This window comes from Phoca vitulina, unplaced genomic scaffold, assembly GCF_004348235.1.
Source record: "Phoca vitulina isolate PV1807 unplaced genomic scaffold, GSC_HSeal_1.0 scaffold12, whole genome shotgun sequence".
Classification (NCBI taxonomy): Eukaryota; Metazoa; Chordata; class Mammalia; order Carnivora; family Phocidae; genus Phoca; species Phoca vitulina.
The window spans coordinates 11,814,481-11,829,511 of record NW_022589715.1 but is presented as its reverse complement, the minus strand read 5'-3'; the positions used below and the strand labels follow the sequence as shown (position 1 = coordinate 11,829,511).

Genomic DNA, 15,031 nt, shown 5'->3' with positions numbered 1-15,031 from the left:
TGAAACACACATCTGCCACCGAACTCAGACACACCACTCCTAGCAATTTACCGGAGAGAATGAAAACTAAATGTCCATGAGAAGACTTGTACAAAGGAATATTCACAACCACTTCATTTATCAAATACAAAAACTGGAAACGACCCCAAAGCCCATGAGTAAACAGTTGTGATCTATTCATAAGTTGGAATAGTGCTCAGCAACTAGGAAGAATCTATTGATTGTCCACAACACGTGGATGAATCTCAAAAGCATTATGTTGAATGAGAAATTGTCATTTCAAAGCAGCAAGCAATTTTGTCAGGGGAAAAAATGAACACTTGGAAAGGCATTTGGGGCAGGTGGGTCCTTCGTTCTGGGTGAAGAATGGGGCCATTCGATTAGGCATTTGCCAAGCAGAAACCATCCTCCAAAGAGGGGGTCTTAGAGACTTGCTCTGTGGGCAGTGGGAGCAGGAGAGGAGGGACGGCGGCCCTGTACACCGCTTCCTCACCTTTCCTTCCCAAATCCGGAGCTGACTTCGCTGTGCCTGCAAAATGTTGCTATTGCTTCTGGGGAACGTGATGAAACAACTTGTTTGTTAATGAAACAAACGATCACAGGCCAAGTGTTTCACTGGGAACCGAAACACCTCACTGAGAGCTTTTTGGGGAGACAAGTGCCACCTAGTGGTACAAGAGCTGGAGAAATAAATGTTCTTTCCTTTTCTCTGAACCCACTTGGACACTTTTGAGAACTGGACGCTCCGGGATGATCTGGAGGGTTGCCCTTGGCACAGACACTGTTGCATAAGGACAGGAGGGAAGTAAGTGGTGGAAGGTTTGGGGCTCAGGTTCTGACAGACACGAGTGCGGGCCCCTTACTGGGTCATCCCAGCAGTCCTGTCGGGGGCAGCCAGGGGCTTCGGGGGAAGCCGGATGGGGACCCGGACACTCGGACCGTGTGATTTGCTTTGTTTCCACAGCCTGGAGACATCTGGAGACACGGGTTATACCATTATGGAACCGGGTTTTACAGAGAGCTTTGATACAGAGTACTTTTATGTTATTTAATCATCAAAACAACTCTGCGAAGTATTATGATCTTGGTTTTCCAAATGAATCAAAAGAGCTTCGGAAGCTTCGGTAGCCAGCTCAGAATCCTCCAGCTATGATATGATGGAGCTGGACCTTCTTCCTGAGCCTTCTGACTTCAAGTCTGGGCTTCCTGTTGCTAGGCGACCCTCTCCAGGGGAAAGTGGCCCGCCAGGACGCCAGCTCCCTGTGCAGCCGCCCCCGCGCCTCTGCTGACTGCAGCGCCCAGCCTCCTGACTGAGGGCCTCTGGAGGGGCTAGAGACATGGACGGTCCCCAGGCCCTTTGCTCTGGTCTGAAAGCACTGGAAGCTCTGCCCAAGAATTTGATGTTAAAGACAACCATAAATTGAAAGTTCTGCCCCTCCTGGAGCACAATGGCCCTGTGCTTAGCGGAGCTCTTTGGTCTGTTTGGAAACACGAAGTCAGCCCTGGACCCACTTGCGGTGGAAGGAGGTCAGGAGATATAGGCTCCTTTGCAGAAATGTGAGCCTTGGGGGCCGGCAGCTAGAGAGCGATGGGGAAGGGTCTTTACGGAAAGAGAGGGGCTGAGAACAGAGCGCTCGGCCGGGCTTTGGGATCCTGCCCTATGGGGTAGGGAGGCCCGTGAATGTTTAGGACAGTGGGGTCTCTCACTCAGTTCCCATTGTGGCTCATGCTGTCTAGGCTGTGACCCTTCATTCACATTCCAAACCTTTCTTTTTCTCCTCAGATGATTCCATCACACCCCTGAGATTTTTGTGATTCTCGGAACAAGGACATAGAGATGCCCTGTTAGTACCCTTGGGCCCCCATATCTACCCCAGGAGAAGGAATTGTTGTTTCATGCCACACTACATGAGAAAGGAGAGAAAAACTGGAATACAGGTTTTAACCGTGTAAAAATACTACCCATTGCAAGTATATATTTGAACAGGTTTCTACTCCTGGCCAAGCTTGCTAGGGGGCACTCTGGGTATTGTCTCTAGCACCAGGAACGGACATCGAGCAGGTGCTTGATGAAGAAGACCGTTGAATTACTAATCAGGCACTGGTGTGGGGAAATGTTCCGGCCTAAATGAAGCTTAAAATGTCATAGGGCAATAGATTTAAATGAGCAAACAAGCAAATACATAACATGTCAGAAGGTAATCATTGCCAGAAAGAAAAACAAAGCAAGGGACAGGGACAGCAAGTAAGGGAGATGCAGGTGGATTTGGGGGACAGGGGGGAGAATGCTATTTTAGGTAGGGGGACCAGAAAAGACCTGATAAGGTGCCAGGTATGCTGAGGCCTCAGGGAAGAAGAGGAAACCCCCCTGGGGGATCTCTGGGGTAGAGCACTCTAAGAAGAGGAAAGAGTAAATGGGAAGTGCATGAGAAATGAATATACTACGGAATTTGTTTGCAATGAGTTTTCATCAGTTTCAGGGAAGTGGCCCAGTGCTCTAGAGGTTGCAAAATGCAAAATGCTTCATCCCCACCTTCAGGCATTCAGGGGACGGTTCAAACATGCACATTTGGAAAGGCCTCATCAGTGCTGTGTAAACCAGGGGTCTGAGCCACAGGTCCTGGTGCGGGTGTCACGAGAGCGGTGTACTGAGGGCTGGCATGGACGGTCCTCGGCGCCTTCACGGAAACCGTGGCCCGGGAGCCTGGATATGAAGGTGGACTAGGAATCCGGTGGTGCTGAAGAGGAGAGTGTGCACCCCAAAATGGGACCTGGGGGGCTGACACGGTAAGCTTCACAGTTTCCAAGGCCTGTTCGTGCCTCAGGACAGAGACTGTGGTCCTGACCATCAGCAGCCAGGCCCGGCGGGATCTAGCCCCTGCCTCTCTCCTATGCCTGTGCTTCAGCCACAGGCCTTCGATGAAAGGAAAGAAAACTTCCAGGACTAATCAGGAATACTGCCAAGGAGAAAGAAGAAGGTGCCAGATGATTCCATCAAGGCCCAAGGAAGAGTATGCCTTGACTTTAAGAATAGGCCGTTCCCATCCCTTGGCGGGGAGACCCCCCCGAATAGAGGTGGATAACAAGGTGTGGCAGCTTGTGGTCCCTGGTCACTAGGATCAGTGACCTCCACTCTGTCTCCGAGTCAGCCGACTGTGTGTAGGCTTTCCCCGGGGAGAGGATAGAGGCCAGGTTATTCCCTCCCTGGATCTGGATCCACTCCTCATCGTAGTAAGTGTCCAGGCTTTTTTGTTTATCTGTCTTTTGTGAGCTCCATTAACCCCTTTCCAGCACACAAAAAAGTGCCCGTGTGCCTTGCAGGCACGCCCGCTGGGGCTCCTGTGTTGAGTTCTGGCGAGGGGGGTGCACATTCTCCCTGGGCGGTGGGGGGAGGGGGTGGTGGTAATTCCATGCATCAGTCAATCATCCAGCTACCAGGGCCTCAGCTGGAAACAGAACCACAGGATGTCGATTTTCAAGCAGATACAAGAAGACCTGGTGAACTTTCTGAGCCTCACCGTATGGACAAGAGACATCAGTAAGAGACACCGTTGGTTGGATACTTCTCAGGGCTCATGTACTTCATGAGGCAAATAGCTCAAATTAGGACACAGCTTGATTGAGAGGTTGAATGAGAATATACTTCCCTTGGCATGAAAACCCAGCTATTTCTCAGAGAGTTTTTAAAAAACTGAACCTTCACCAGCCTGAACTGAACTAGTTATTTCATATAGGATTCTCTTCAGCAAAATGCTGACCTCCGGTGGACATTTCTTAAACTGTTTTTTGTTTTTTTGGTTTGGGGTTTTGTTGTTGTTCTTTTTAAACCCCCACATACTCGATGCAGCCGAAGACCCAGAGGCAACACATTCTTTTGAAAGCTGAACGTCCCTCTCTTTAGGCTTCGTCAGGTTTGAGGATAAGAACCCGAAAACACATACCTCGCTATCTTTCCAAACTTTTCGGAGAGTTGGGTTTAATATCAAGCATGTTAAGACTTGCTGCTATGATTAGGGATTTCATAATTTTATGAAGAGAAAACACAACATTATTTGGTTTCCCTAAGATTTGCAAGAATTTTACGCCAATTTAACATCTACTATTATAGCATAATTTATGCCAAAAAAAAAAAAAATGAAGCTCAAAGTGTGTCTTAACCAGACTAAGAAAGTAGAAAACCTTCTACCTTCAACTCAAATTAAAATACAGTCAAAATATACCGCTGACTTGGTAAAGAGCCTCTCTCTGAGGTAAGGACCGTTTCCCTCCTTTGCATTTCCAGATGCCACCGGACGGGGCTCACTCTGAGGGAGCAGCTGGGAGGACTCGAACACAGGAGCCTTCCAGTCCAGGGGGTCTTGACCTGGGCGTGCCCAGACCACCCCAAACCAGTCTCTGGGGGTGGGGTCAGGCACCACCATCAGTTTTTATAAAGCCCCACAGGTGAGCCGAATGAGAACCACGGGCCTAGTCTCACCCCCTCCTTGCGTAAGTGAGAACACCGCGGCCCAGAGAGGAGATGGCGCTTGGCCGAGGTCACCCAGCTAGTTAGCAGGGAAATTCTCACTAGACTGTGAAAGCCTGAAAGACTGGAGCCCTGTACTTTCAGTTTCGAAGTTTCAAATGAGCTCTTCCAAGATCCTGTGGTCTGACAGCGCAGTCAGTCCTCCAAGTGACAGAAAAGGCCACATTCCTCTCCGAAGCTTGCTCATCTTCCCTCCCTGAGCTTTGCTCTCCCAGCTGAGCCTCCCACCTCCCAGTCACCCTCACTGCCTCCTATTCGCACAAAATTGTCACTTTCACGTGCTGCCCAGGCCTGCCTGTCCTGAGCCACCCCCAGCCTTGTGTTATGTAAATGAGCCAGAGGTGGCCTCTGCATACTGGGCCCTAGGCGGTTGATTTGTTCACAGCAGACTGAGACGGGCTAGCTCCAAAGCCCACCTGAGGCCAAACTCAAATGTCTCCACAGCCAATTGCTCTAAACATCACCCAAATAAGCAGATTTTTAGCCATTTAGAGCCGGCCTGCTTTGCATACCCCACGAAACTGTTCCCAACATCTGCTAGCTGTGGATAAGCCCCAGGCCATAAAGACCCCAAGCTGCCGCTGTGCTTTGGAGCTCTCTGACCCAGAAATTCCCCACTGTGCGGCTGAGTGACATCACCTAGACACATGAGTCCCCTCTCCCCCGAGTCCCCATGCCCCCCTCTCCTCCTGAGTAGCAACTCCCTATTGAGTCGCCTCTGGACAGACTTCTGATGTGAGGGAGCGCACCTGCCAAGGCGCGGCCCAGTAAAGCGCCGGTGCGTTACTGCCACCTTGTGGCCGTTTCTTTTTCCTTGATGAGCTCCAAAATCTCCGCGACGTGCAGCGCCCTGGGCTTTTCCCTTCTTCTAGGCCCCTTTCAAAACTTCCCTGGCCTAAGTTCCCTGTCTTCCCAAATTTTCTCACCCATGTAATACATTAGTTCCTACTGATATATCAATGGCCAATTCACTTCTTCATCCAATATTGATTGACCACCCTGTACATTCCAAGTGTTGATCTAGGTACTTGGGATACATCACAGAACAAAACAGATCAAAATCCCTACGTGTGTGGAGCTGCTGATGTTCTAGCAGGACAGAAAAGGCTTAGAGCTTTCCTTCTCTCTCTCTCTTTTTAAGATTTTATTTATTTATGAGAGAGAGTGAGCAGAGGTAGGAGCAGAGGGAGAGGGACAAGCAGACTCCCCGCTGATCGCAGAGCCCGACACAGGGCTCGATCTCAGGACCCTGAGATCATGACCTGAGCAGAAGCCAAGAGTCAGACTTAATTGACTGAGCCACTCAGGGGCCCCTAAAGCTTTCCCTCTCTTAAAGAACACTTTAAGCCAGACTAAGGAGGTCTTGGGAGTTTGGGGTATCGTCAGTGAGCTAGCAGGAGTACTGTTGAGGACATGAGTTTGGTTTGTAATTATGAGAGTCAGTTTAACAAATATGCCTGAGTTTATAGACCGCATGAGCACTGCACTTTGAAGCAGACCTTTATCTTAAACTTGAACCTGCACTGAATCACCTGGAGACCTGCTTGAGATGAAGATCCTGAGTTAGGAAGTCTGGCACAAGGCCTGGGACTCTGCCTTCTAACTCCCAAATGCTGCCACCACCACTGCTGCTCTGGGTACCGCACTTTGAGCAGCAAGGCTTTAAAGCAGATTCCCTTGAGCACTGAGTCTTCCAAAACAAATACCAGCACCAATACTACCGCGGTGATATTGCAAAGCTCGAGTTAAGTCAGCCCGGTGCACTAGCCATTACCTGCACTTAGAGATGACGAAATGGAGCCTGCAAGATATTAACTCATTGTCCGTGAGTGCACTTTGCAAGCGGGAGAGCCAGAACATTCTAGAGCTCCTGTGCATGACTGTCCACTCCCTCACCTGTTACTTACCTACACCCGGCTGCTTGATCTAATCACATGAAGGATCTGAGCCTCAGGTTTCTCTTTTGTCAGAGGAGGCAGGATGGCTGAAGAGCCAGACCCACAAGCTTTGCTGCTGTTATTACTATTAAGCCTTGAAGGGTTTTCGGCCCTGAACTTCCCCCTTTACCAGGACTAAAAATCTATCAGCCACATGCACCCTTCCCTGACACACAACACGGGGCCCATACCGGCTCATTTTATCCCCAGGCCATCCCCAGGGAGCAGGTGTGACGACTTCCATCTTCCATACGAGGAAGAGAAAGCTGACCCAAAGGTGGCCCCCTCTGGAGTCGAGATCTAGAGATCTTAAAGATTTTCTCCAATCGGTTATCTTTTAACCTGTTGAACTTAGTTTTTAGCAATGAAATCTCCTCTTCCAGCAAGGTGGTGCGTGACGTCTAGTTTGTGAAGCGGAGAGGAGCAGAAGGCCCGGTCGGAGCCGGGTTCGAGACGTGCAGCCCAGCCTTGCGGCCTAGCTTTGTTGGGTTCTGTTTCCCGGGCCTTGGAGACAAGTGCCAAGAGCGCTATTGGCAAACCCCGTCTCAGTCAGCTCCCTCTGGGAATAAGTGAGCAGCAGGCCCCAAGGAGGGAGGCCACCCAGTCGGGCCCGACTTGAGGGCTCTAGAGACCAAGGGCAGAAGTCAGCAGAAGGCGGGCAGGAGTTCTGCCTGGTAGCCAAGCTGTCTGAGGACGGTCTTGCACTCCCATCTCACGGGGCCAAATTCAATATTCCACCTGGTGATCTCATTATTTCCCAGTGCCCCCTTTGCTCACACCCCAGGGGCAAGGCTTTTCATTTTTTTCGACTTCGAAATTGTGAAATATACACCCAGCAAACCGCCTAACCACAAACATGTCAAGAATTAGAGTGTCGCCTGGATCCTAAAAGCCTCCGGGAGCTCCAGCCTGACCCTCTGTCTCCCAGGAGTCACCCAGCAGCCCCACTTTCAGACACCGCCCGTCCCTGCTTCTCCGTGTGTTTGCACCACCTCTCTATACATCCCTCCCCACAACGGCTCGGTTTTGCCTGTTTTAGCTTTATGTGCATGGACTCACGCTCTGTGCGGGCTTCTGTCATTCTTGCTCCCCACATCATGTGGGTAAGATGCATCTGTTTTGTGGAGAGCGGCTGACCACAGTCCATCCACTCTCTTTGCTGCCGACCATTGCGTTGTATGCACACACATTGCGTTGTATGTCTGTGTTCGTTCCTCTGTGATGGGTGTTTGGATTGTTTGCTATTGGCGGCTAGTTGGACAGTGGTGCTACCCACCTTCCTGGCGGGGAGATTCACTCTCGTGGACCAGAGACAGTGAGGCCCGAGGAGGAAAGGACTCTCAGAAGAGAGGCAGCCAGGCCCAGTCCCCGGGGTGAGAAAGGCCCGTTGGCCTCCCCATTTCCCAAGCTCTCTATGCGCCAAGCCTGGCGAGGCCAGAGACACAACCAGCAAAGTAGATGAGTTTTCAAGATTTTATTGTAAAACAGCTTCAGTCACAGGGAGTAGGAACCTTTCTGCTCAACACACAGAACACATGTTCACGGAGCACGTGCTGAGGGTCCGAAACACACATGGGTCATCACGCTCCCTGCTCTCGGGAGCTCAGTCTGCGGTGGGACACGGACAGAGGCACAAGTCTCAGAGTGTCCGAAGGGCTAAAACGGTCCAAGAGCCATTCCTCCCTCCCAGGAGACCTGCAAAGAGCCCCAGGGGAGCCGCAGTTTTGCTGCCCTGGGAGCTGGGAGCTTCTGATGGGGGAGCTGAGGGAGGAAAAGCGCGGCGGGCGCTGTACGAGGTGTGGAGTGGAAATGGTGCCCGGCCTGAGCAGTGGGGGCCAGACTTTAGGAACGTCACAGAAAGAAAAAAAAACTAGGGACCAACATAACACACTAACTTCGCATTTTTGCAGGGTAGGGCGTTACAAAAAGAAGAGAGGGAAATCAAAAGGGAGAGCTCCTTCCACCCTCCCTCGCCCCCTTTCCAGAAAGGATACAGTCTCTAAAGAAAGGACTCGCCTTCAAATTGGATGAAGCTGGCTTAAAAGAAAAAGGAAATCCTTCTCTTCCATTGTGGCACAGACTCTAAAAGTTTTCCCCACAGAACGGCATCAGTTGGCAAAACAAGGTTTGGGAGGCCAGCGAGGGGCGTGAGGGATCCGGGACGCGGCCACGGGGTGAGGGAGGAGGCCGAGGAGTCAGGGAGAGGAGAGCAGAGGGGGCCCAGGCAGGCCGAGCGGCCTGGCTTTCGTCCGGAAGGCACAGGCAGCGCTGAAAGGCCTGGGGCAGTGCGGTGGCTTGAGCTCCACGATAGAAAGACCACCGTGGAGGCAGCGTCGAGGTTGCTTAGCTGAGGAGGCTGGCGACAGAGTCCTGTTACTGGGGCTCTCGGCCATCCTTCTGAGGTCCACCCCACCAAGGCTGCTCCTCTGAGCCCCCACGACAGCCAGGAGGCCCCGGGCAGGGTGGAGAGGTGTCTCTGGAGTCATCACTGTGCTGGGCGTGGGGGACGTGCGGCATGGACCCACCACTAGTCCTTCTGGAAGTAGAACTTGGTGACCGTCATGGCCTCTCCGGGCGTGTTGGTGAGGCTGACGGGCCGGTTGGCCTCGAGTGCTGTGCAGAGGAACCAGCCGGGGCAGGCGGCGGACTCGAAGCTGGTGGTGGGCCCGCTGTCCGAGAGGATGAAGGTGAAGCGCTTGTCTTGATCCTTGTTCTTACTCAGGTCAGTGATATTAACTGCCTGGAAGCCAAGACATGAGCAGTGAGGGCTGGGAAGCCCATAGGTCCCGTGCTGCCTCCCTCTCCCAACCAGGACTTGGCCTCCGGCCCGCCCAGAACAAGCACTGGGGAAACTCTGACCGGGGACCCCTGCGGCAGGCCACGCATCCCGGCTCTCCTAAGACAACAGTGACACAAAGAGGCCGTCCCACGGTCACACCTTGACTTTGGGAAATCTGGCCCCTCTAGCCATGGGCCAGTAAGTTTGGTAAACACGTGGCATCAGCCGCAGAGGCCAACGCACGTGGAGGCTGGCGCTCTGTCGGGGCCTGTGCCACTCTCAGGCAAGAGGGCACGGTGGAGAAGGTGGGCAGAGATCACTGCAGTGCATTCGACACAGTACACACAACGTCCTGGTCATCCCCACTCCACACAGAGTAGTCACCCTCCCAAAGAATGCCCCTGTCCACGGCTGGGGGTAAGGGACAGAGCCCCGGTTACAGCCACTCACACTGGGTTACGATCCTGACCAACAAGCCCCTGAGACAAAGCCATCTCCTCCCAGGGCTGGCAGCCCGTTCATACTGCGGGGATCAAGGAGTACAGGGCCCTGGATGGGATGCCAACTCGTGGGTCTGAGTAGATAAGGATTAGAAGAGAAAGGTCCTGAAGCTTGGCTTCCCTGGAGGAGGGCGAGTCTAAGAAGGTCGGGAGCCGTCGGGCCAGAGAGTGGCACACAGAGAATGAAGCGCTCGAAGGAACCGTCCTTCCCGGCCCCCGCCCTTCTCGAGACCGGACTTGGCCACACGGCCGGCTTCGGCCCATGGGACGTGAGCCGTATGATGTAAGCGGGGCTTTGATAGGCCTCTGCCCACGGAGCCTCGCCTCTGGCATAATCCGTGTCGGAAGGCAGCACCCACGCTGTCAGGAGGCCCACGCTGACCGCGGAGCTCTGAGAGAGCATGTGGAGCAAGGTGGGGCAAGAAGCCACCGTGGCCCCCCCAGCAGAGCTCCCCGCTGCTGCCGCTGCTACGCCGAGCAGAGCACAACTGCCCAGCTGCGCCTGCCTCTTCGACCCACAGGGCCCCGGGAAGGAACCGACTGCGGCTGTCCCCGCCGCCGGCTTTGGGGTGGCTGCCATCGGAGGCGGGCCCTTACCTCCAGCTGGAGCTTGGTCTCATCACCGGACCTGACGCAGGCCAGGCACAGCTTCGCCCCGTGGATCCCCAGGAACACGGCATGAGGCTCGATGGGCACCACGTCTAACTTCTCTGGGGAAGAGCAGAAGGCAGGGTCAGGTTGTAGAGAGAGGAGGGGGCAGCCCGGACTCTCGCAGGAGATTTTTCTGTCTCCCCATCCCATCCCCACCCGAAGTAAAACCCGAAGGTCAGAAGGGCAGTGAGGCCCCATCTTCCTGGTCCTCATTCAAATGGAAGATCACACCAAGGAGTTATCGAGTTACCCCTCAAGGACCGTGTCGCCTAGATTCTGCTCCGCGTGGTCCCTATCCTTCCTTCTCCCCAGGACACCTGTGCTCCAGGTCCCCAGGGGTGCTGCCCACGGGCAGGGAAATAGCACACAGTGGGCCCCGGGGCTTGGTCTATAGGCACCTGGGTGACTCTGACCCTGTCCCTTGGTCGTCTCTGAGCCCTCACGTGGCAGTGAAAAGCTCAGCCTTTCTGCACTTCAGCTTGTTCGTTAGGAGAATTAACAGAAGGACAGGAAAGGCCGGTCTCACACTCTTTCAGGGCAAGGCAGGGGGCTGAGAACAAGGTGGGAAGATGGAGATCGTGCCATCCCATAGTACCAATCAGGCAATCAGAAACATCCCAGGAGGCTCGTGCTGAAAGACTCTCCCAGCATGCCATCAGGCCGGCCTCGGTTTACTAAAGGAAAAACTGAGCGATGGAGTGGGGTAAGCCTGCCCAAGGTCATGCAGCTTGTTTAGAGCAAGGACCAGACCATGGCTGAATGTGGTGTCCATGACAAAGGGACATAACCCAGCCTTAGATATGGTGTATTCGTTTTGGGTGGTAGTTAGGGTTTAAACAACATAGGCACGCGGAAGGCTTCATAGTCACAGGAGGGAAAGGGAGCGTCTTGCCTTCTGTGCCCTCTCCCGGCCAGTGGTGGCCCCGGGACATGGTGCCAGCAGGTGGGGGCTCCAGACCTAGGCTCTAACCCTCTTACCCTCTTGAGGCTGCCCTCACATGTGGCCAGGCCTCCCCCAGCTTCCAACTCAACCACAAAGACCCAGCGGGGATTAGGACTTTGAACCTAAGCTTTCCAAGGGCAAGCTGGAGACTCCAGGGCAAAGTGGCCCAGTACCCACACAGCATCCACTTTTCTGGCAACCACTCACCTTCCAATTTAGTATTTGATCCTTGCAAGTATCCAGCGACGAGTTGGTTATTCCTCAGGTAGAAGGTCTTCTGGTTAATATCCCAGATTCTGAAATGTGAAAGGCCCCAGCTATGGTGAACAACCTCTGTGTGCCCAGCCCTGTGCTCCCCCCGTTCCTGTGTCCCCCAGATTCACTGAATCTGCATTCAACTTTCTGCCAGGGGTGTGGTGTTTTAGCCCAGCCTTGGCATGGAGGAGAGACTGAGGTCAACACCGACTAAGAGGCCGGCCCAGCTCCCACAGCTGGAAAGCAGTGCACCCACATTCTACCGCTCTCCTCACCTTGCTCCTCATCCTCAGATCCCCAGAGCAGACACCTTCTACTTCAGCAAAACATACTCTAGAGTAGCATCATCCAATGAAACTTGCCGGGGGCAGGAATGTTCTCTCTCTGCACGGTCCAGTATAGTAGCCAGCAGCCCACATGTGGCTGCCGAGCTCTTGGTGAAGGGCTGAGAGCAGGGCTTGCAGAAGCCCAGCCAGAACGTGGGCCCTCTGTGCCCCGCTGCCCACCCATGTGGCCTTGGACCTGCGCCTCATCTCTTCACAAGTGAAGTGTGGCTACCAACGCCCATGGCATCACTTTGGGGAGCTCGTGAGCTCAGTGAGGGATGGTTGGACAAACTGTAAAGGTCTTTGCACATGTTGAGCATTTGACCTTTTGAGATTCTTCTGCATTCCTGGATGAGTCTCCTACTAGAGACCTCCAGGTGCATCTCCTGGAGCTCCCAGCCAGTAGGAAGAAGCAGAGGCAAAGCTCGTGAAGCAGTTCTCGTGTCTGGAAAGGGGAACGACTTGCCCAGGGCGCACGCACACACACGCACACACATACACACACACGCACAGAATCCCGAACTGCAGCCTCAAGCCAGGGAAACTCGGTTTGACGGTGAAGTCACCCTGACGTGGCTCAGGCCTGCAATGTCACAGGACAGAGGGCCCATGGGGACAGCATCACAGCCTCTCGATTTTACAACAGGGTTGGTGACAACTCTCTCACAAAACTCCTGGCCCAAGTTTTAAAAATCACAGTAGTGTTCAAGCACTGTTTGATCTTCACAACAACCCAGTAAGGCAGGCAGGGGTTATCCTTAACCCCATGTCACAGATGGGGAAACTGAGGCCGCAAAGGAGCGGGGTCCTCCACCATGTCCACACGGACCTGCAATGCTGGCCGGCAGTCTGGGCCTCCGGGCTGTGCGCTGCCCATGCGGCCCTCCGGTTTCCTTGCCCAGCAAAGAGCCCCGGCCTGGCTCCTCGGCACCTGTCTGTCACTCACTGAGTTGCCAGAGTCTCCGGGAGAATAAGCCAGGCCTCTGGCCAAGTTCTACCCATCTGAAATATTCTGAAACACAAGCCCTGAAGACCACGGATGTGGCTCCCCTTTCCTGAATAACGGACCTCCCTTTCCAGCCCAAACTCAGTCCGCAGGCGCTGCGGAGGCCAGCGGGCCCCCCCAACGGCCGTGGTGGTTCCATTTACCTGTCCGTCCATCCCGCCTCCTCAGGGGTGGCCTTACCTGAAGGCTTGCATCTTGCAAGGTCTCTTCCCCAAGGGATGGCAGGCTGTCTCTGAATGGAACAGGAAAAGGAGGAAAGAGATCAGGTAACTGAGGGGACACCTGCAGGTTTCCATTCTGCGGCCGCAGCGAGACAACACGACACTGCCATTTCGGGCCCCGAGTTGCCGCTTATAAAGAAAATAGTCACTCACCCAAGCCGCCCTGTCCTACTCTGAGAAACGGAAATGCCCTCACATTTCCAAAATGAGAAACCCTTGCTGTTGTCACTTTCAACTGTGCTGAGTGTCGCAATGGGGTGTTGTAACTGATTCCCTCCCCTTTTCCCCTGTGCAATTTCCCCAAAATTAAGATTTCTATTTTCCCTTCACTGAGTTCCTGGGAAGAGCACGATGAAAACTGAACTCCCTCATCGGCCTGACAGGTATCCTGAGACTGTTTGTTGACCTTTTTAAAAATAGATTTAAGAAGAGAAGTCCTCCTTCCTAACAAGCCAAGTGGCGGGGCTCTTGAGCACACGGGACAGTCACATGTCACTTTGTGTTCTTTGAAGGATGGACAGCCTTGCTGGACTCTGGACCAGGGACTAACAAACATTCTGTAAAGGACCAGACAGTAAATATTTTAGGGTTTGTCTCCGTCATGATTTCTCAACTCAGCTATTGTAGCTCAAACAGTAGTAGGTGATCTGTAAATGACAAGCCCGTTATGTTCCAATACAACTTTATTTACAAAAAGAGGTGGTGGCTGCATTTGGCTTGAAGTCTGCTGATCCCTGCCATAGGGTAAATTTCCTGAGAGGTGCTTTGAAGCCAGCTCTCTTCCGATAAGACACTATCCACATCTTTAAAGTTATGGTCTTGGGATAATGGGGCCAACTCAGCCCTTGGACAGAAACGGATCCAGATTTCACCTCTGCCACTTGCCATTTGCTACCCATGTGACCTGGAACATGTCGCTTCATTTCTCTGGGCCTCTACCTCTGCCCCCTCTGCCTCAGTGCCCAGAGTGGGATTGATCTGTCTTCCTTACGGGTGGAAAGAGGGAGGGAAGAAGGAAGGAAGGAAGGGAGGGAGGGATGGGGGGAAGGAAGGGGAAATTCTAGCCTGCAGTGAGCACTCATAAGCATTAACTTCTTTCCTTCCTACATTCTAGAAGTTAGGAAAAAGGTAGGCATACTCCTATTTATGGATAGGGAAAGCATGGATAGGGCTTCACATGATCAGAGCGCCCAGTGCTAATGCAGAAGCACAGATTATACCATTGGAAAACTGGATGGGAGCTCGGCAGTCATCCTATCCCACCCTATCATTGTCTTGAAGAACACTCAGAAAGATCCAGAGAGGGAAAGGGACCTGCCCAAGGCCACACCACTCATAAATGGCAAAGGTATGCCTAGGAATCCAGGTCTTCAGACTCCCAGCCAGTGCTCATCCTGTTACAACAGCTGATCTTATGAGGCTGACTTTATTTTTAACCAAAAAATCAGGGTCCGTGTCCAAATGAGGGTAAAATCCTTCAAAGAGGAAGTCTACACTGTATAGTTGAAAGTTGCTAAGAGAGTAGATCATAAAAGTTGTCATCACAAGAAAAAAGATACGTTTATAACTATGTATATAAAACAGGTGATGGGTGAATCACTATGTTGTATACCTCTAATGTTATAATGTGAATTATACCTCAATTAAATATAATTTAATGCTGTATGTCAATGATACCTCAATTTAAACAAATTTAATATAATGTTACATGGCAATTATACCTCAATTAAAAAAAATTAATAAAGGTTACAAATGAATTTCTCAAATCTTTTTTTTTTTAAAGATTTTATTTATTTGACAGAGAGAGACACAGCGAGAGAGGGAACACAAGCAGGGGGAGTGGGAGAGGGAGAAGCAGGCTTCCCGCTGAGCAGAGAGCCCGACGTGG

At 52.5% G+C, this 15,031-nt stretch overlaps 1 protein-coding gene across 2 annotated transcripts; it reads right to left on the bottom strand.

Annotated features, from left to right (window-relative positions):
* Window positions 1-7,921: 7,921 nt before the first annotated feature.
* On the bottom strand, window positions 7,922-13,492 carry IL1RN (interleukin 1 receptor antagonist). 2 transcript variants are annotated; one of them, XM_032410490.1, is made up of 5 exons: window positions 13,297-13,324; window positions 13,103-13,154; window positions 11,543-11,631; window positions 10,339-10,451; window positions 7,922-9,202 (listed from the first exon to the last, which is right to left on the bottom strand). In XM_032410490.1, the coding sequence occupies exons 2-5, from the start codon at window positions 13,114-13,116 to the stop codon at window positions 8,990-8,992; spliced, it is 429 nt and encodes a 142-aa protein (XP_032266381.1). In that variant the 5' UTR covers window positions 13,117-13,154; window positions 13,297-13,324; the 3' UTR covers window positions 7,922-8,989. The 2 variants fall into 2 exon arrangements, with proteins under 2 accessions (XP_032266381.1, XP_032266380.1); XM_032410489.1 differs by having other exon boundaries at window positions 13,103-13,492.
* Between the last annotated feature and the right edge of the window lie 1,539 nt (window positions 13,493-15,031).